At 37.8% G+C, this 22,636-nt stretch overlaps 1 protein-coding gene across 3 annotated transcripts in view; it reads left to right on the top strand.

The window, feature by feature from the left end:
• Nucleotides 1–22,636, top strand: part of KIAA0513 (KIAA0513 ortholog) — a 428,805-nt gene that overhangs the window by 289,321 nt on the left and 116,848 nt on the right. For all 3 annotated transcript variants that reach the window (XM_053701111.1, XM_053701103.1, XM_053701120.1), the window contains 3 exons: nucleotides 11,196–11,406; nucleotides 18,643–18,683; nucleotides 19,843–19,918. In XM_053701111.1, the coding sequence (XP_053557086.1) occupies nucleotides 11,196–11,406; nucleotides 18,643–18,683; nucleotides 19,843–19,918 (328 nt within the window). The remainder of the gene's footprint in view (nucleotides 1–11,195; nucleotides 11,407–18,642; nucleotides 18,684–19,842; nucleotides 19,919–22,636) is intronic.

Here is a 22,636-nt window from a genome sequence, read left to right as displayed (position 1 = left end):
AAAAGTGATGGAGCAATGAAATAATCAGTGTGTTTGCCACAAATAAAAAGAAAATAATGTCAGGTATTTTAAATCTGGGTCAGTAGTGTAAAAAAAGTCTGTTGGATAATTCAAAGAAACAGCAAATGTTCAATAGAAAAAAACAAAACAAAAAAGTAAGTGTTCAAAAAATGGTGCAATCACCAAACAATTCAGAAATGAAGGCAGCTCCTCTTCAAGGCTGGTGGTAAGTCGGATGATCTAAAAGGTGGAAACAGAAAAAAGAGAGCACCTAATGGTGTGATATCGTACTGATAAAGTGAAAAACCCAGAGGGAACAGCAAACGATCTCACGAGATTCGGTGAGAGAGTTACTACGTCCAAACAACTGTTAGCCTCATCCAAATAACTGTTAGCCTCTTTCTAACACTGGTCTTATCAAGACCTCACGGATCGTCTTTGTAGGCACTATGTAACGTCAGTGTGCAGCTCTCTGGAATCACCTGTGAAGCTGATCATCTGTTTCACACACGTTGAACTGATCCGCATACGCTGTGTGCAGAGGGATTTCCCCCATTGCGGCTACCAGGACCAGCCCGCCTTCGCTTTCGGCGGACAACAGGCAGGATCTATTCCCCAGCGTACTGACTGCTGTATAAGGTCAGCCTGCTCGTATGCACTAATTGTTAGTGCCAACTCTTTTGTGAGTACCTTTTCATAGTTTGCTGTTCCCTCTGGGTTTTTCACTTTATCAGTACGATATTACATCATTAGGCGCTCTCTTTTTTCTGTTTCCAAGTTTTAAATCTAATCTTAAAGAGGAAAAAAACATAAGAATATTCAAAAACAGATTTTACAGAAACAAATGTAAATCATAATCTCTGTTTAATCCTATCGGATCAAGGGTGCCTAACTGATGTATCCACAAAACTTCTCTTTTTTTTCAGGAGGGTTTCCCTATTGCCCCCTCTCCTGAGTTTTTATTATAATCTACAGGTAGAACCTCCACTGTTTAATGGCCACTAGATGGCAGTATGCTGTAGAGAAGATGATATGCACATGACATTAAGGAGTTAATTTGTTAATCGTGTATGTAGGCCCGAAACGTAGCTGTTGTTTTATTCTCTGACACTTCAATAAAGGATGTTTTCCTAAAAAAGAAACAGTGATGGGAGTATTCTATTACTTTTTATATATATATATATATATATATATCTTTGGTATGTATCAGTGAATATAACATCTGCTCACTTGCCTTTTGCTGATTAGCACATTGTGTAGCGATACACTGTGTGCCCATGTAAACAAAGAGATACAGCTAGTAATGATTGTATTTAATACGGGAGATATATACTCAGATCAATGTTTTGTGACTACTAAGGTGGCTGCTCAAATAGACATTATATAACATATACCGTATCCATTGAGTGCATCGGTGTGTTTACATTGATATGGATATGTTTGCATTAGCCCGGCTATTTGACACGCCCTTGTTGGGCGGTGTGATATAACGCTGTCTATATACACACAAGACTGTGAGATGGGTAGCGGCAAATCATCGTATTTCTGACACAATATTGAGTGAGAAATTTGGTTATATCCTTAGGAGGTAAGAGTGGTTAGTTTGTCAACATGATTAGCTGTATATGAATACATTCATGCAATTGTTATGCTGGATATCAGGGTTCCATCATTTTAGAAAGTTAAAACTGTATGATAAGGCACATTTTTTGTATTCATTGTTAGTAATACAATATTTAGTTGGTTATTTATATATTGATTAGTTTAACTATCTAGGTACTGATTATATACACAATCTGCACATTTTCTGACATTGCCATAGCAACTTTAATGGTGTCATTTTCTGGAGGTTGGGTCTTTTTCCTTTATAAGTTTGTTCGGTTTGTGGTTGCAATTTGTTTGAAAAAGGGTAATGCTTGATCCCCGAAACGTCATGTATTGAATAAAATATTTACTTGATGCAAGTCAGGCTGGACTGCTGTGATCTTTGGTGGCTCTATGTGAGAAAGATTGCAACACACAACCCCCACCCCAGGAAAATGGGTAAAGAGAGAACTATTGAAGTTCTCCTGTTAATCTCTATAGACATGGAGGAGCTATATTTGGCACAAGTCCTGAAGGACAACATAAAGTTGTGTGGTGGGATGCTATAAATCTGAGGTAGAAGGATGGAGATGGAGGCCTTTCCAGGAGTAATAGAGAGACACAGTGGTCACAAACTACAACTTAGCTTGATTCAACGCTCCAGGGAGGCTTGCTAAGATAGGTCCCCACAACTCCTCTGCTGTTTATCTCACCTTGGTTTGGACTTTTGACCACTTTAAGATAGGTACATTGTTTGCTAAGGCTCTGAATAAGGCAGTCGCTCTCCAGCTACTTCAAGAGGACAATTTGCAGCCAAAACTTGGCATAGGCCAGGGCTAAACCTTTTTCATTAAGCTTGGGAGATGCACTCAATTCTATATTGTGATTCTACTATGGTCACTGGTCCACTTTTTATTGGCATCAATTCCAGCAAGTTTCCTTTCTGGAAAGTACTTTTTTTCAGAGGCTGCTCTCCATTGTCTGCATTTGTATTTAGATTATGTTTTCTCTGCTTGCTCTATAATATGCCTGTTAAAGTTCTCTCAGATTTATGATAAATCTTACCATGTATAGCGTTTAATAAGTAGTGGCAGTGATGCAGGGGTCTGCTTTAATTTGAACCCTTTGTTGTACCTTGTACTATCGTGTAATCATCTTTGAGTTAGCAGGAGACTATAGTGACGTTCCCTCATATTATACATGTGAGCTATTTGCAATTTGTACTATCATTCACCAAGCCTTATATTAAAACCACATTATAGTTTTACTGCTTGGTTATCATAATATCTGTCTGTCCTGCATGTTATACTTGTTGACGTGTATTGCAATATATATGTTTAATCAATTATCCTGTACAATATTATGGTTAGATTCCTCCTGTTCAGATTAATATTTAAAGTACTAATGTCTCTCCATGCAGAATATATAAATAGTATATTATCTAGTGCTGACATTCAATGAGCATAGTAGTCTGTGAACTTATTCTCTTAATTGTCTTATTCCCTTGTTGTCTTTTCATTGTGCTTATTCTTTTGTTTATATACTGCAAATTCAAACAGTTATCTAGAAGTTTTCCAAGGGAGGATGTATAGAGAGAGAAAAGCAAGGGGCCCAAGACAGAGCCTTGCGGTACTCCTACTGAGAGATGCTTAGGATCAGAAGATATTTTGTTAAAGGAAACTGAAAACGTGCAGTTTGAGAGATATGAGGCAAACCAGGAGAGGGCTGTGTGTCTGATGCCAAATGAATGTAGTATTTTTAGGCTTTGTGTCTTTTCTGCTGTAATTTCAATATAAAATCGTTTGAATCTATAGTGGAGCTCCCTGTAGTATAGCCTCACTCACATGTGGATTGTGGGGGGTTTTCTACAAGAATTTCATGTAGGGTATTTTACCTTGTGGCATGGTTGGAGCGAGAAGATTGTATTTATATTTTTAAAGGAGGAGACACAGGAAACTACTAATTAGAACACTTAAAGGGACACTAAACCCCAATTTTCTTTCATGTAATTAGCAAGAGTCCATGAGCTAGTGACGTATGGGATATACATTCCTACCAGGAGGGGCAAAGTTTCCCAAACCTCAAAATGCCTATAAATACACCCCTCACCACACCCACAAATCAGTTTTACAAACTTTGCCTCCTATGGAGGTGGTGAAGTAAGTTTGTGCTAGATTCTACGTTGATATGCGCTCCGCAACAGGTTGGAGCCCGGTTTTCCTCTCAGCGTGCAGTGAATGTCAGAGGGATGTGAGGAGAGTATTGCCTATTTGAATGCAATGATCTCCTTCTACGGGGTCTATTTCATAGGTTCTCTGTTATCGGTCGTAGAGATTCATCTCTTACCTCCCTTTTCAGATCGACAATATACTCTTATATATATATACCATTACCTCTGCTGATTTTCGTTTCAGTACTGGTTTGGCTTTCTACAACATGTCGACGAGTGTCCTGGGGTAAGTAAGTCTTATTTTCTGTGACACTCTAAGCTATGGTTGGGCGCTTTTTTATAAAGTTCTAAATATATGTATTCAAACATTTATTTGCCTTGACTCAGGATGTTCAACATTCCTTATTTTCAGACAGTCAGTTTCATATTTGGGATAATGCATTTGAATCAATCATTTTTTCTTACCTTAAAAAATTTGACTTTTTCCCTGTGGGCTGTTAGGCTTGCGGGGGCTGAAAATGCTTCATTTTATTGCGTCATTCTTGGCGCAGACTTTTTTGGCGCAAAAAATCTTTTCTGTTTCTGGCGTCATACGTGTCGCCAGAAGTTGCGTCATTTTTTTATGTTCGTTTGCGCCAAAAATGTCGGCGTTCCGGATGTGGCATCATTTTTGGCGCCAAAAGCATTTAGGCGCCAAATAATGTGGGCGTCTTATTTGGCGCTAAAAAAACATGGGCGTCGCTTTTGTCTCCACATTATTTAAGTCTCATTTTTCATTGCTTCTGGTTGCTAGAAGCTTGTTCTTTGGCTTTTTTTCCCATTCCTGAAACTGTCATTTAAGGAATTTGATCAATTTTGCTTTATATGTTGTTTTTTCTCTTACATATTGCAAGATGTCTCATGTTGCATCTGAGTCAGAAGATACTTCAGGAAAATCGCTGCCTGGTGCTGGAACTACCAAAGCTAAGTGTATCTGCTGTAAACTTTTGGTAGCTGTTCCTCCAGCTGTTGTTTGTATTAAATGTCATGACAAACTTGTTAATGCAGAAAATATTTCCTTTAGTAAAATACCATTACCTGTTGCAGTTCCATCAACATCTAATGTTCAGAGTGTTCCTGATAACATAAGAGATTTTGTTTCTGAATCTATTAAGAAGGCTATGTCTGTTATTCCTCCTCCTAGTAAACATAAAAAGTCTTTTAAAACTTCTCTTTATCCAGATGAATTTTTAAATGAACATCATCATTCTGATTCTAATGATTCTTCTGGTTCAGAGGATTCTGTTTCAGAGGTTGATGCTGATAAATCTTCATATTTATTTAAAATGGAATTTATTCGTTCTTTACTTAAAGAAGTCCTAATTGCATTAGAAATTGAGGATTCTGGTCCTCTTGATACTAAATCTAAACGTTTAGACAAGGTCTTTAAATCTCCTGTAGTTATTCCAGAAGTTTTTCCTGTTCCTGGTGCTATTTCTGAAGTAATTTCCAGGGAATGGAATAATTTGGGTAATTCATTTACTCCTTCTAAACGTTTTAAGCAATTATATCCTGTGCCGTCTGACAGATTAGAGTTTTGGGACAAAATCCCTAAAGTTGATGGGGCTATCTCTACCCTTGCTAAACGTACTACTATTCCTACGGCAGATGGTACTTCCTTTAAGGATCCTTTAGATAGGAAAATTGAATCCTTTCTAAGAAAAGCTTATTTGGGTTCAGGTAATCTTCTTAGACCTGCTATATCTTTGGCGGATGTTGCTGCAGCTTCAACTTTTTGGTTGGAAACTTTAGCGCAACAAGTAACAGATCATGATTCTCATAACATTATTATTCTTCTTCAACATGCTAATAATTTTATCTGTGATGCCATTTTTGATATTATCAGAGTTGATGTCAGGTTTATGTCTCTAGCTATTTTAGCTAGAAGAGCTTTATGGCTTAAAACTTGGAATGCTGATATGTCTTCTAAATCGACTCTACTTTCCCTTTCTTTCCAGGGTAATAAATTATTTGGTTCTCAGTTGGATTCTATTATCTCAACTGTTACTGGTGGGAAAGGAACTTTTTTACCACAGGATAAAAAATCTAAGGGTAAAAACAGGGCTAATAATCGTTTTCGTTCCTTTCGTTTCAACAAAGAACAAAAGCCTGATCCTTCATCCTCAGGAGCAGTTTCAGTTTGGAAACCATCTCCAGTCTGGAATAAATCCAAGCCTTCTAGAAAAGCAAAGCCAGCTTCTAAGTCCACATGAAGGTGCGGCCCTCATTCCAGCTCAGCTGGTAGGGGGCAGATTACGTTTTTTCAAAGAAATTTGGATCAATTCTGTTCACAATCTTTGGATTCAGAACATTATTTCAGAAGGGTACAGAATTGGTTTCAAGATGAGACCTCCTGCAAAGAGATTTTTTCTTTCCCGTGTCCCAGTAAACCCAGCGAAAGCTCAAGCATTTCTGAAATGTGTTTCAGATCTAGAGTTGGCTGGAGTAATTATGCCAGTTCCAGTTCTGGAACAGGGGCTGGGGTTTTATTCGAATCTCTTCATTGTACCAAAGAAGGAGAATTCCTTCAGACCAGTTCTGGATCTAAAAATATTGAATCGTTATGTAAGGATACCAACATTCAAAATGGTAACTGTAAGGACTATCCTGCCTTTTGTTCAGCAAGGGCATTATATGTCTACAATAGATTTACAGGATGCATATCTGCATATTCCGATTCATCCAGCTCACTATCAGTTTCTGAGATTCTCTTTCCTAGACAAGCATTACCAGTTTGTGGCTCTGCCGTTTGGCCTAGCAACAGCTCCAAGAATTTTTACAAAGGTTCTCGGTGCCCTTCTATCTGTAATCAGAGAACAGGGTATTGCGGTATTTCCTTATTTGGACGATATCTTGGTACTTGCTCAGTCTTCACATTTAGCAGAATTTCATACGAATCGACTTTTGTTGTTTCTTCAAAATCATGGTTGGAGGATCAATTCACTAAAAAGTTCATTGATTCCTCAGACAAGGGTAACCTTTTTGGGTTTCCAGATAGATTCAGTGTCCATGACTCTGTCTTTGACAGACAAGAGACGTCTAAAATTGATTTCAGCTTGTCGAAACCTTCAGTCACAATCATTCCCTTCGGTAGCCTTATGCATGGAAATTCTAGGTCTTATGACTGCTGCATCGGACGCGATCCCCTTTGCTCGTTTTCACATGCGACCTCTTCAGCTCTGTATGCTGAACCAATGGTGCAGGGATTACACAAAGATATCTCAATTAATATCTTTAAAACCGATTGTACGACACTCTCTGACGTGGTGGACAGATCACCATCGTTTAGTTCAGGGGGCTTCTTTTGTTCTTCCGACCTGGACTGTAATTTCAACAGATGCAAGTCTTACAGGTTGGGGAGCTGTGTGGGGGTTTCTGACAGCACAAGGGGTTTGGGAATCTCAGGAGGTGAGATTACCGATCAATATTTTGGAACTCCGTGCAATTTTCAGAGCTCTTCAGTCTTGGCCTCTTCTGAAGAGAGAATCGTTCATTTGTTTTCAGACAGACAATGTCACAACTGTGGCATACATCAATCATCAAGGAGGGACTCACAGTCCTCTGGCTATGAAAGAAGTATCTCGAATTCTGGTTTGGGCGGAATCCAGCTCCTGTCTAATCTCTGCGGTTCATATTCCAGGTATAGACAATTGGGAAGCGGATTATCTCAGTCGCCAAACGTTGCATCCGGGCTAATGGTCTCTTCACCCAGAGGTATTTCTTCAGATTGTCCAAATGTGGGAACTTCCAGAAATAGATCTGATGGCTTCTCATCTAAACAAGAAACTTCCCAGGTATCTGTCCAGATCCCGGGATCCTCAGGCGGAGGCAGTGGATGCATTATCACTTCCTTGGAAGTATCATCCTGCCTATATCTTTCCGCCTCTAGTTCTTCTTCCAAGAGTAATCTCCAAGATTCTGAAGGAATGCTCGTTTGTTCTGCTGGTAGCTCCAGCATGGCCTCACAGGTTTTGGTATGCGGATCTTGTCCGGATGGCCTCTTGCCAACCGTGGACTCTTCCGTTAAGACCAGACCTTCGGTCGCAAGGTCCTTTTTTCCATCAGGATCTCAAATCCTTAAATTTAAAGGTATGGAGATTGAACGCTTGATTCTTGGTCAAAGAGGTTTCTCTGACTCTGTGATTAATACTATGTTACAGGCTCATAAATCTGTATCTAGAGAGATATATTATAGAGTCTGGAAGACTTATATTTCTTGGTGTCTTTCTCATCATTTTTCCTGGCATTCTTTTAGAATTCCGAGAATTTTAGTTTCTTCAGGATGGTTTAGATAAAGGTTTGTCCGCAAGTTCCTTGAAAGGTCAAATCTCTGCTCTTTCTGTTCTTTTTCACAGAAAGATTGCTAATCTTCCTGATATTCATTGTTTTGTACAAGCCTTGGTTCGTATAAAACCTGTCATTAAGTCAATTTCTCCTCCTTGGAGTTTGAATTTGGTTCTGTGGGCTCTTTAAGCTCCTCCGTTTGAACCTATGCATTCATTAGACATTAAATTACTTTCTTGGAAAGTTTTGTTCCTTTTGGACATCTCTTCTGCCAGAAGAGTCTCTGAATTGTCTGCTCTTTCTTGTGAGTCTCCTTTTCTGATTTTTCATCAGGATAAGGCGGTGTTGCGAACTTCTTTTAAATTTTTACCTAAGGTTGTGAATTCCAACAACATTAGTAGAGAAATTGTAGTTCCTTCATTATGCCCTAATCCTAAGAATTCTAAGGAGAAATCATTGCATTCTTTGGATGTTGTTAGAGCTTTGAAATATTATGTTGAAGCTACTAAGACTTTCCGAAAGACTTGTAGTCTATTTGTCATCATTTCCGGTTCTAGAAAAGGCCAGAAAGCTTCTGCCATTTCTTTGGCATCTTGGTTGAAATCTTTAATTCATCATGCCTATGTTGAGTCGGGTAAAACTCCGCATCAGAGGATTACAACTCATTCTACTAGGTCAGTTTCTACTTCCTGGGCGTTTAGGAATGAAGCTTCGGTTGATCAGATTTGCAAAGCAGCAACTTGGTCTTCTTTGCATACTTTTACTAAATTCTACCATTTTGATGTGTTTTCTTCTTCTGAAGCAGTTTTTGGTAGAAAAGTACTTCAGGCAGCTGTTTCAGTTTGAATCTTCTGCTTATGTTTTCATTTAAACTTTATTTTGGGTGTGGATTATTTTCAGCAGGAATTGGCTGTCTTTATTTTATCCCTCCCTCTCTAGTGACTCTTGCGTGGAAAGATCCACATCTTGGGTAGTCATTATCCCATACGTCACTAGCTCATGGACTCTTGCTAATTACATGAAAGAAAACATAATTTATGTAAGAACTTACCTGATAAATTCATTTCTTTCATATTAGCAAGAGTCCATGAGGCCCACCCTTTTTTGTGGTGGTTATGATTTTTTTGTATAAAGCACAATTATTCCAATTCCTTATTTTTTATGCTTTCGCACTTTTTTCTTATCACCCCACTTCTTGGCTATTCGTTAAACTGATTTGTGGGTGTGGTGAGGGGTGTATTTATAGGCATTTTGAGGTTTGGGAAACTTTGCCCCTCCTGGTAGGAATGTATATCCCATACGTCACTAGCTCATGGACTCTTGCTTATATGAAAGAAATGAATTTATCAGGTAAGTTCTTACATAAATTATGTTTTTTCTTTCATGATTCAGATAGAGCATGCAATTTTAAGCAACTTTCTAATTGACTCCTAATTTCAATTGTTCTTTGTTCTCTTGCTATCTTTATTTAAAAAGCAGGAATGTGATGCATAGGAGCCGGCCCATTTTTATTTGAGAACCTGGGTTATGCTTGCTTATTGGTGGGTAAATGTAAGCCTCCAATAACCAACCGCTATCCATGGTGCTGAACCTAAAATGGGCTGGCTGCTAAGATTTACATTCCTGCTTTTAAAATAAAGATATCAAGAGAACGAAGAAAAATTGATAATAGGAGTAAGTTAGAAAGTTGCTTAAAATGTCATGCTCTATCTGGATCATGAAATAAAACATTTGGGTTTAGTGTCCCTTTAACTGGTACATGGTCAGCATTACAAATCATGGTAAGCTACTTGGTATATGTTTTGTTATATCTGTCCCCGGACCTACTGTTGCAAAGCCCACTCTTTCCTTTCAGATCTTCACACCCTGCATCTCATGGATTGGCAGTGTCAGATTTAAAAAAATAATTTAACTTTGCTTCAATAAGCTTGTAAAATGTTGCATCCTTAGCCTATTGTTGTGTTTGGTTTGCTGTCTTTACATGGGATGCAGTTACATGAATTTGTTTTTTTATCATTCTATTTCTATATGTCATACAATATGTTTGAATACTCACATGGTAGATTCCATAAGGGTTTCAGGCACATATTCAGAATATTTTTTTAGTGCCTTCATTGGATTCACATTTGGTTGTTGAAGCTTTGATGGCATTTTCTCTTTAAACTTTTGCTGGAATCTTACATTGAAGATTTTTTTTCTGTTGAATATTACCTTGTTGCTAGCTGAGATGCAAGAACTATAATCCAGACCTAATTTAGCAACAGGTCCAAATGGTTCTTTACTTTGTTTTCTCCTTATAGGAACCTGCTGAATATGACATTACTTTACATTTTGAATATTCTCTGCTTTCTTTGTGTTTATATTGACAGGGAAAAAGACTGAACGCAAACTCAGACATTTTGTTGTTCTGCAACAGTTTTCCACAGTATTGCATATTGTTACATTTCAGCCTATAATTTGATGAAGGTATTAATTCTAAATGGGCTAAATGTTTGTTCTACTAGGGCATTTTTCACTTTTTGGCAGACCATTGCAGAGTAGTGGTGTGGTGTGTGCCCCCTACAGTTCTGAAGCAACATAAGATGGATGTCCATCATTAGATGCCAGATTTTTCAGGACAGTTCTAAATTATGTGTTGGTTGGTTGCCAAATAAAATCAGTGTTAAATCTTGTTTTTCCTGCTATTTGTGTTTATTGCTTTAGTATTTCTTAATTGATTTTTGCTACAAGGGAGCTTAGATAATTAAACTTTAAAAAACTATTGAATTGACTACATTTGAAAAGCTGAGGTAGATTTCACTTATCAGACCAGTAAATATGTGAATCTAGCTGTTGAGGCAAATCATCTTACATTTTTCAGTCTGCATGAATGAATCATGTGTTGTGAATGGGCAGTGACACATGAAAGTGTGGTCTCACTGCTAAATGTTTTACTGCGATGCAATTCAATTCTAGAGTTATTCCTAAATATATTTAAGTACTATGAAGTTATGTGGTGTACCAAAAAGTTTCTTCTTAAATTCTTCTTTTTCTTATTTAAAAAGTACACAATCATATTGAAGGTATATTCTTAATATCTGCCCTTACCCCAAATCTAACTATCTTAACTCTGATGCAGGTAAACCACATGTCTCTCCGACTGAATCAAGGGAGAAGCCTGTGAGCACTGGGAGTATTGATGGCTATCTTAAGTCTGCCAACAGCTGGCTGAATGAGAAGAAAGACAACGTGGAGCGCCTCCTAAGGACTACATCAGTTACAACCGAGAACATGAAGGGCTTCTTTGGGGGTCTGGAGAGCAAGTTGAAGAGCCCTTTGTCTAAGAAAGAGTGAGTTAGAAGCAGCATGTGGGAGAAATGCTTATAATAAATAAATCCATATTAAAACACTGACAATAGGTATAATTCTTTATAGAGATAGCACGTTCCCTCCTCTTATTGGGGGAAATGTAGACAGTTGTCATGAATTAAAAAAACATAGATAATTTTAAATAATGTATTAATTTTTTTTTTATTGAAAAAAATGAGATGCTATTTTTATTATGTATTTTGTTAGGTAAATAAAAGCAAAAGCCATTTACAGTAATGTATATTGAGTCCTCATGGGTCGGTGATTTTATATACTACATAAGTGACATTGTATGTTCTTTAATCAAAGAAGTATGACCCTAGTTTAGATTCTTCGTATGGCGGCATATTTTCATTCAATATTTATCAGCTGAAAAGTAAAAGATGCATCTACATAGATTATCGGTTAAAGCGAAATTAAACAGTTTGAGATTGTGATATAAAATGTTCAATTAAAAGTTTCTGTCATGGTATCACACATTTTTAACACCTGGAATAGGAGACTACCTACACTATCCTCTGAGAAAACTATCCTAGATAGCCTTACTTTTACCTGGTCTGCGACACTAGCAGCTGACCTTAGAGAATCACAGATACAGGTTATTTACCAAGACTATCTTACACCTGGGAGACTGAGCAAATGGAGAAGGGACTTCTCCAATATATGTGGTAAATGCTCCTACCCAAACCCTGACTTTCTGCATTATATGTGGTACTGCCCCAAAGTTCGCAGATTCTGGAACCAGGTATCTTTCTGGCTCTCCAAAATCACAGCTACTCCCATCACACTTACGCTCATACAAGTGCTATTCCTAGAACAGATGCCAGTCCCAAGACAAGACAAGAAAATTCTTACTAATATTATTCTGCTGGCAAGGAAGTGTATTTTTTTACAAATGGCTTCATAGGGAAGCACCCTCTATTGGGCTTTTGAAGCAAAGGCTACTTAAATCTTTGTTATATGAGCAATATGATACTTTATATGATGTTAATGTGAGAGTAGCTTGTTTCATTGTGAAGTGGAGGCTCTATTTGAAGTATTTAGATCCAACTCAGAGACAGATTCTTTATCCATTCAGAAATACCATATATATGCTAGAAGCGAACCTACGGGGTGAATTGAATGTATGGACAGAGGAGATGAGGTTTGGTGGGGGAACTGGAAATGCATGACTTGACTATTACAAGCCTGATAATGTCTAATAATTCATTATGTTTTCTTATGTTTAGAAATGTCACCTACTGCCATACATAGCAAAATTTGTTTTAGTTTCAATTTGTTTTATTATTATTATTGTTTCTTTCTTTTTTTGTTTTAAGTTTGTTCTCATTTTAATAGAAGACAAGAGTTCCACCCTGGGGATTTACATACAACCTAGGGTGCTTTAATTTCCGAAAGTTTATATTAAAAATTATACAAAATTGTTCAATAGGTAGCATAACCATGGTCTGCCACCTTTTGTGAGGTGGGCTCTCCTAGACATTCCACTAACTGCTGATTGTCATTTTCCTTTTATCACTTATACTTAATTGCATGATCATGTAAATGGACTGTCGTAATCATGTATGTTGGAAAGTATCTTTGTTTTACCTGTTGATAATAAAAATAAAAGTTTTAAAAAATAAAATGTTCAATTAAATTTTGCAATATACTTTATTTTTTTGGCCAATATTCCTGTTTTCTTTCATGTAATTGGCAAGATTCCATGAGCTAGTGACGTATGGGATATACAATCCTACCAGGAGGGGCAATGTTTCCCAAACCTCAAAATAAATACACCCCTCACCACACCCACAATTCAGTTTTACACACTTTGCCTTCTATGGAGGTGGTGAAGTAAGTTTGTGCTAAGATTTCTACGTTGATATGCGCTTCTCAGCATTTTGAAGCCCGATTCCTCTCAGAGTACAGTGAATGTCAGAGGGTTGTGAAGGGAGTATCACCTTTTTGAATGCAACGGTTTTCCTCACGGGAGATCTATTTCATAGGTTCTCTGTTATCGGTCGTAGAGATTCATCTCCTACCTCCCTTTTCAGATCGACGATATACTCTCATATTCCATTACCTCTACTGATAACCGTTTCAGTACTGGTTTGGCTATCTGCTATATGTGGATGGGTGTCTTTTGGTAAGTATGTTTTCATTACTTAAGACACTCTCAGCTATGGTTTGGCACTTTATGTATTTATATAAAGTTATAAATATATGTATTGTACTTATATTTGCCATGATTCAGGTTTCAGTATATTTCCTTTTGCAGACTGTCAGCTTCATATCTGGGGAATGCATTTTTTAGGAAAATGTATTTCTTACCTCGGGTATAGTCTTTTTTTCAATTGACTGTCCTTTTAATTTCGCGGGCGGAATTAGGCTCGCGAGGGCGCAAAATGCCAAACTATATTGTGTCATTTTTGGCGCAAAGTTACGTTCGATGACACAAATTCGTCATTTCCGGTGTCTTTGTCGACGCCGAGTCATTTCACAAGGTTGTGTCTTCAATGATGTGAGTGTGTCATTTCCGGATGTTGCTAGCGCCAACATTTTTTTCTCTGTTTGTTTGTGCATCATACTTGGCGCCAAATATTTTCATTATTTAAACCCCATTCCTATATGCCTCTTGCCTTTTTTTTCTCAATCAGAGGGCTATGCTGTTTGCATTTTTTTTGCATTCCTGAAACTGCCATATAAGGAAATTGATCATTTTACTTTATATGTTGTTTTTTCTCTTAGATGTCTCAATCTGATCCTGTCTCAGAAAACACTGTTGGAATCCTGCTGACTGATAACAGTTCTACCAAAGCTAAGTACATTTGTTGTAATCTTATGGAGATTATATCTCCAGCTGTGGTTTGTAATAAGTTGTCATGATATTCTTTTACATGCAGAGAATATGTCCATCAGTAATAGTACATTCCCTGTTGCTGTTCTTTTAACATCTAATGTACAAGATATACCTGTGAATTTATTGCTGATTCTATTCAGAAGGCTTTGTCTGCCATCCCGCCTTCTAATAAATGTAAAGGTATTTTAAAACTTCTCATAAAGTTGATGAAATTTCAAATGACCGACAACATACTGAATTATCCTCCTCTGATGACGATCTATCTGATTCAAAAGATCCTTCCTCAGATATTGACACTGACAAATCTACTTTATTTATTTAAAATGGAGTACATTCGTTCTTTGTTGAAGAAGTGTTGATTATATTGGATATTGAGGAGACTAGTCCTCTTGATATTAAAGCTAGTAAACGTTTAAATTCTGTTTATAAACCTCCTGTGGTTACTCCAGAGGTTTTTCCAGTTCCTGATGCTATTTCTGATATGATTTCTAAGGTATGGAATAGGCCTGGTACTTCTATTCCTTCTTAAAGGTTTAAAAAATTGTATCCTTTGCCAGCAGTTAGATTGGAGTTTTGGGAAAAGATCCCCAAAGTTGATGGGGCTATCTCTACTCTTGCTAAACGTACTACTATTCCTACGGAAGATAGTACTTCTTTTAAGATCCTTTAGATAGGAAACTTGAATCGTATCTAAGGAAAGCTTATTTATTTTTAGGTCTTCTTCTTAGGCCTGCAATTTCTTTGGCTGATGTTGCAGCTGCTTCAACTTTTTGGTTGGAAACTTTAGCGCAACAAGTATCGAATCATGATTTGTCTAGCATTGTTAACTTGATTCAACATGCTAATAATTTCATTTGTTATGCCTTTTTTTGATATCATCAAAATTTATGTTAAATCTCTGTCTTTAGCTATTTTAGCTAGAAGAGCTTTGTGGCTTAATACTTGGAATGCTGATATGACTTCTAAGTCCGGATTGCTATCTCTTTCTTTCCAAGATAATAAATTATTTGGTTCACAGTTGGATTCAATAATTTCAACTGTCACTGGGGGAAGGAAGTTTTTTTGCCTCAGGATAAAGATCTAAGGGTAAATCTAAAGTTCTTTGATTCCTCAGACAAGGGTAACTTTTTTTAGGTTTCCAGATAGAGACAAATTCATGGACACTGAATCTAACAGACAAGAGATGTTTGAAATTGGTTGCAGCCTGTCAGAACCTTCAGTCTCAATCATTCCCTTCAGTAGCTATGTGCATGGAAGTTTTAGGTTTCATGACTGCAGCATCGGACACGAGCCCTTTTGCTCATTTTCATATGAGACCTCTCCAGCTTTGTATGCTTTACCAATGGTGCAGGGATTATACTAGGATATCACAATTAATATCCTTAAATCCCAATGTTCAACTTTCTCTGACTTGGTGGTTAGATCAGCATCGTATAATTTTAGGGGCCTCTTTCTTTCATCCAACCTGAACTGTGATCACAACAGATGCGAGTCTTTCAGGTTGAGGAGCTGTTTGGGGATCTCTGACAGCACAAGGGGTTTGGAAATCTCAGGATGCGAGATTACCAATCAATATTTTGGAACTCTGTGCGATTCTCAGGGCTCTTCAGTTTTGGCCTCTATTGAAGAGAGAACCGTTCATTTGTTTTTCAGACAGACAATATCACAACTGTGGCATATGTCAATCATCAGGGTGGGACTCACAGTCCTCAAGCTATGAAAGAAGTATCTCGGATACTTGTTTGGGCGGAATCCAGCTCCTGTCTAATTTCTGTGGTCCATATCCCAGGTATAGACAATTGAGAAGCGGATTACCTCAGTCGCCAGACTTTACATCCGGGAGAATGGTCTCTCCACCCAGATGTGTTTTCTCAAATTGCTCAGATGTGGGGGCTTCCAGAAATAGATCTGATGGCATCTCATCTAAACAAAAAACTTGTCCAGGTCCAGGGATCCTCAGGCAGAAGCAGTGGATGCATTGACACTTCCTTGGTGTTATCAATCTGCTTATATTTTCCCACCTCTAGTTCTTCCAAGAGTGATCTCCAAAATCATCATGGAGCAATCGTTTGTGCTGCTGGTAGCTCCAGCATGGCCTCACAGGTTTTGGTATGCGGATCTTGTTCGGATGTCCAGTTGCCAACCTTGGCCACTTCCATTAAGGCCAGACCTTCTATCTCAAGGTCCGTTTTTCCATCAGGATCTCAAATCATTAAATTTGAAGGTATGGAATTTGAATGCTTAGTGCTTAGTCATAGAGGTTTCTCTGACTCAGTGATTAATACTTTGTTGCAGGCTCGAAATCTGTTTCTAGAAAGATTTATTATCGAGTTTGAAAGACTTACATTTCATGGTGTTCTTCTCATAAATTCTCTTGGCATTCTTTTAGAATTCCTAGAATTTTACAGTTTCTTCAGGATGGTTTGGATAAAGGTTTATCTGCAAGTTCCTTGAAGGACAAATCTCTGCTCTTTCTGTTTTATTTCACAGAAAGATTGCTAAACTTCCTGATATTCATTGTTTTGTGCAGGCTTTGGTTTGTATCAAGCCTGTCATTAAATCTATCTCTCCTCCTTGGAGTCTTAATTTAGTTTTGAAGGCTTTACAGGCTCCTCCGTTTGAGCCTATGCATTCTTTGGACATTAAACTACTTTCTTGGAAAGTGTTGTTTCTTTTGGCCATCTCTTCTGCTAGAAGAGTTTCTGAATTATCTGCTCTCTCCTTTTCTGATTTTTCATCAGGATAAGGCGGTTTTGCATACTTCATTTAAATTCTTACCTAAGGTTGTGATTTCTAACAACATTAATAGAGAAATTGTTGTCCCTTACTTGTGTCCTAATCCTAAGAATTCTTTGGAGAGATCCTTACATTCTTTGGATGTGGTAAGAGCTTTGAAATATTATGTTGAAGCTACTAAAGATTTCAGGAAGACTTCTAGTCTATTTGTTATATTTTCTGGTTCTAGGAAAGGTCAGAAGGCTTCTGCTGTTTCCTTGGCTTCGTGGTTAAAGCTTTTGATTCATCAAGCTTATTTGGAGTCGGGTCAAGCCCCGCCTCTGAGAATTACAGCACATTCTACTAGATCAGTCTCTGCTTCATGGGCTTTTAAGAATGAAGCTTCAGTTGATCAGATTTGCAAAAACGGCCACTTGGTCTTCTTTGCATACATTTACTAAATTCTACCGTTTTGATGTATTTGCTTCTTTGGAAGCAGCTTTTGATAGAAAAGTTCTTCAGGCAGCTGTTTCAGTTTGATTCTTCTGCTTATGCTTTAAGTTATTCTTTTCATTTATGAGAATAAACTTATATTTTGCGTTGTGGATTATTTTTTTCAGCGAAAAATGGCTGTTTTTATTTTATCCCTCCCTCTCTAGTGACTCTTGCGTGGAGTTCCACATCTTGGGTATTGCTATCCCATACGTCACTAGCTCATGGACTCTTGCTAATTACATGAAAGAAAACATAATTTATGTAAGAACTTACCTGATAAATTCATTTCTTTCATATTGGCAAGAGTCCATGAGACCCACCCTTTTTTATGGTGGTTATGATTTTTTTTGTATAAAGCATAATTATTTCCAAATTCCTTTGTTGATGCTTTTTACTCCTTTCTTTATCACCCCACTTCTTGGCTATTCGTTAAACTGAATTGTGCGTGTGGTGAGGGGTGTATTTATAGGCATTTTGAGGTTTGGGAAACTTTGCCCCTCATGGTAGGATTGTATATCCCATACGTCACTAGCTCATGGACTCTTGCCAATATGAAATATATGAATTTATAAGGTAAGTTCTTACATAAATTATGTTATTTAACTTGTAAGTAATGGGCACCACAGTGTTGAAACTTAGGTTTTCCCTTATCCATCTCTTCTACTGAGGACAGTTAGGAATATAAATAAAACTGGCATTAAAAGATAGTGTACAAGCAAGGCTGTCCAGGATTCCTGTTAGATAATTGATTTAACAATTCTATATTCCACACAGCTTTGTTTGCACACTCTCTATATAAATCTCTAATTGTCCTTAGCAGATGAGATAGAAAACATAAGTTTCAACATGGCAGAGCCCATACTTTTTTAGAAATTAAAGTATTTTATAAAAACTTAACCTTTACACATATCTTCAATATGTAAACAACAAATACAATCTTTGCTTTGGATACATAGTTATTTTAACATTTATTTACTTTTTAATCTCCCTTTAAGGAGACACACACTTATGCACTGTCATAGACACAAAGAATTTTGCCTTCCCTTTCCACCATTTATTTTTACAATTTTACAAACTTTCTAAATCATTAAAGTCTAATTTTAATTCAGAACTTAACTAACCTTAAGATATTAACTCATTCCTGTATCCATCTTTTTCCTGTTAGGCAAAGTGATGATCTGCCGCGGCAGAAGTCTTCAGACACTGGCAAGTAGTTGTGTTGCTACTTCATATTTTCCTCCATAGTTTTTGTTTTATTTTCCTTCCTCTTTTGGTATTTAATCTACTAATGTTTTTTAGTTTCTTTATTTTTTTTGCTTGTTACCTCTCCTCTACACACTATCCCTGCATGTTACAGTTTATCCTTATACTGTAAGCTCTTAGAGACAGATCATGTCTCTTTTATGTGCTATACAAGCAAATGGCAAAGACAACTTAAAGGGACAGTCTACACCAGAATTTTTACTGTTTAAAAAGATAGATAATCCCTTTATTACCCATTCCCTAGTTTTGCACAACCAACAGAGTTATATAAATACACTTTTTATCTTTGTGATTACCTTGTTTATAAGCCTCTGCAAACTGCCCCCTTATTTCAGTTCTTTTGACAGACATCCATTTTAGCCAATCAGAGCTGGCTCACCTGAACTCCACGTGCATGAGCACAGTGTTATCTATATGATACACGTGAACTAACACCCTCTAGTGGTTAAAAACTGTCAAACTGCCCTAAGAGAAGAGGCGGCCTTCAAGGGCTTAGAAATTAGCATATGAACCTCCTATGTTTAGCTTTCAACTAAGAATACCAAGAAACAAAGCAAAATTGGAGATACAAGTAAATTGGAAAATTGTTTAAAATGACATTCTTCATCTGAATCATGAAAGTTTATTTTGGGACACTGAACCCAATTTTTTCTTCTTTCATGATTCAGATAGAGCATGCAATTTTAAGCAATTTTCTAATTTACTCCTATTATCAAGTTTTCTTTGTTCTCTTGGTATCTTTATTTGAAAAAGCAGTTATGTAATTTTACGAGCCGGACCATTTTTGGTTCAGAACCCTGGGTAGCGCTTGCTGATTGGTGGCTACATTTTGAAGGTGCATAGCACTCCCAGCACTTGCATAGAATTGCCACTGATTAGAACTTATGTAATGATTTTCAACAGAAAATCACCAAGAAAGTGACATGTGTAGATAAAATAAAGATCCCAATAGAATGAAGAAAAATTGATAACAGGAGTAAATTAGAGCATGTTATTTTAAGCAACTTTCTATCTGAATCATGAAAGAAAAAAATTGGCTTCAGTATCCCTTTAATGCTGCGCCTCTGTTGTAATCACTCTCTCACTTAATGTTTCTCTTCAGTATCTCTCCAAAGTACAGATGAGAAGAAAGGGGAGAAGATTTACCTGTACTCCCACCTGAAGCAGCAACCCATTTGGTAAGTAGGTCTTTTGTGTACAATTGTATAGAAGAGCTATGGCAATCAGACACTACTAATGTCACAGATAAAACACTGAAACTATAGGGGACATCAGATCCCCCAAATCTTCAGATATTGCACACATATCTATTAGAGTGAGACCTATCACCCTATAAAGAATAAGTATCTATTCACATATGTGATGCTTAACCCTTAGATTGTTACTTTCTCTTGTAAGGTGTATCCAGTCCACGGATCATCCATTACTTATGGGATATTCTCCTTCCCAACAGGAAGCTGCAAGAGGATCACCCACAGCAGAGCTGTCTATATAGCTCCTCCCCTAACTGCCACCTACCAGTCATTCTCTTGCAGCTCTCGACAAGGGAGGTTGCATAGAGGGATGTGGTGACAGTGTAGTTTATCTTCAATCAAAAGTTTGTTATTTTTAAATGGTACCGGAGTTGTACTGTTTTTTACCTCAGGCAGAAATTAGAAGAAGGGTTTTGCCTGAGGTTTTTGATGATCTTAGCAGGTTGTAACTAAGATCCACTGCTGTTCTCACACATAACTGAAGAGTATGGGAGAAACTTCAGCTGGGAGAACGGCCTGCAGAATCAACTGCCTTGAGGTATGTTCAGTATATTTTTTTCTAGAGAGATAATAAGAAGTCTAGAAAATGCTGACAGTGCCTGATATATTTGAGGTAAGCCTGATTGCAGTGATTTAATAACGACTGGCATCATGCTTGCAGTAAAGGATAATTTTCATGTTAATTGCTCTAATAACTTAGTATGTGAAACGTTTACATGTATTATAAGGAACGTTTTTTACTGAGGGTGAAAAATCTTTATTTGGGGCCTAGTTTTTCCACATGGCTGTTATTTGACTCCTAGGAGTAGTTTTTTAGGCCCTCTGACTTTCAGTGCATGGTGGGGGGGGGCTATTTTCGCGCTCTAATTGCGCAGTAACTTTTCAACTCTGAGACCTCCAGCTTCCCTGAAGGAGTCCCCTGACATATTGGACCTCTCTAAAGGGTTTTTGTGCCTACAAAAGTCGTTTTATGGGAAGGTAGGAGCCACAGTAGAGCTGTGGCAGTTTGCCTGTGACTGTTATAACGGTTTTACCGTTTTTTGGCTTTGTTTTTGAGCCTGAGGGGTTAATCATCCATTTGCAAGTGGGTGCAATGCTATTTTACCCTAGTACATACACTGTTAAAATTTCATAGAGTTAACTGTTTTTTTCACTGTTTTGCAGTTTTTGTGTTAGTTTTTTTCTCTTAAAGGCACAGTACCGTTTTTAATATTCTGCTTTTTTACATTGATTAAAGTGTTTTCCAAGCTTGCTGGTCTCATTACTAGTCTGTTAAACATGTCTGACATAGAGGAAACTCCTTGTTCATTATGTTTAGAAGCCATTGTGGAACCCCCTCTTAGAATGTGTACCAAATGCACTGATCTTACTATAAGTTATAAAGATCATAGTCTGGCTTTAAAAGATTTATCACCAGAGGAAACTGACAAGGGGGACGTTATGCCAACTAAATCTCCCCACGTGTCAGAACCTATGACTCCCGCTCAAGGGACGCCCGCTCAAGAGGCGCCAAGTACATCTAGAGCGCCCATAGCGTTTACCTTACAAGACATGGCGGCAGTTATGGATAATACCCTTACAGCGGTATTGTCCAAACTACCAGGGTTACAAGGAAAGCGAGACAGCTCTGGGGCTAGGAAAAATACAGAGCACTCTGACGCTTTAGTAGCTATGTCTGATATCCCCTCACAATATGCAGAAGCTGAGGAAGGAGAGCTTCTATCTGGGGGTGATTTTTCTGACTCAGGAAAGATAATTCAACCTGATTCTGATATGTTTACATTTAAATTTAAGCTTGAACACCTCCGCGTGTTGCTCAGGGAGGTTTTAGCTGCTCTGAATGACTGTGACTCCATTATGGTCCCAGAGAAATTGTGTAGATTGGATAAATACTATGCAGTGCCTGTTTACACTGATGTTTTTCCAATACCTAAGAGGTTTTCAGAAATTATTACTAAGGAATGTGATAGACCAGGTGTACCGTTCTCTCCCCCTCCTGTTTTTAAAAAGATGTTTCCCATAGATGCCGCTACACGGGACTTGTGGCAAACGGTCCCTAAGGTGGAGGGAGCAGTCTCTACCCTAGCTAAGCGTACAACTATCCCAGTCGAGGACAGTTGTGCTTTCCTAGATCCAATGGATAAAAAGTTAGAGGGTTACCTTAAGAAAATGTTTATTCAACAGGGTTTTATTCTCCAGCCTCTTGCATGCATTGCCCCTGTCACTGCTGCTGCGGCCTTCTGGTTTGAGTCTCTGGAAGAGGCTCTACAGGTAGAAACCCCATTGGATGATATACTTGACAAGCTTAAAGCTCTTAAGCTAGCCAATTCATTTGTTTCTGATGCTGTTGTTCATTTAACCAAACTAACGGCTAAGAACTCAGGTTTTGCTATTCAAGCACGTAGGGCGTTATGGCTTAAATCCTGGTGAGCTGACGTTACTTCAAAGTCTAAGCTTCTCAACATTCCCTTCAAGGGGCAGACCCTATGCGGGCCCGGACTGAAGGAGATCATTTCTGATATTACTGGAGGAAAAGGTCACGCCCTTCCTCAGGATAGGTCCAACAAATTAAGGACCAAACAGACAAATTTTCGTGCCTTTCGAAACTTCAAGACTGGCGCAGCATCAACTTCCTCTAATACA

Source organism: Bombina bombina, chromosome 1, assembly GCF_027579735.1.
Source record: "Bombina bombina isolate aBomBom1 chromosome 1, aBomBom1.pri, whole genome shotgun sequence".
Classification (NCBI taxonomy): Eukaryota; Metazoa; Chordata; class Amphibia; order Anura; family Bombinatoridae; genus Bombina; species Bombina bombina.
This window is presented reverse-complemented; position numbering and strand designations above follow the sequence as displayed.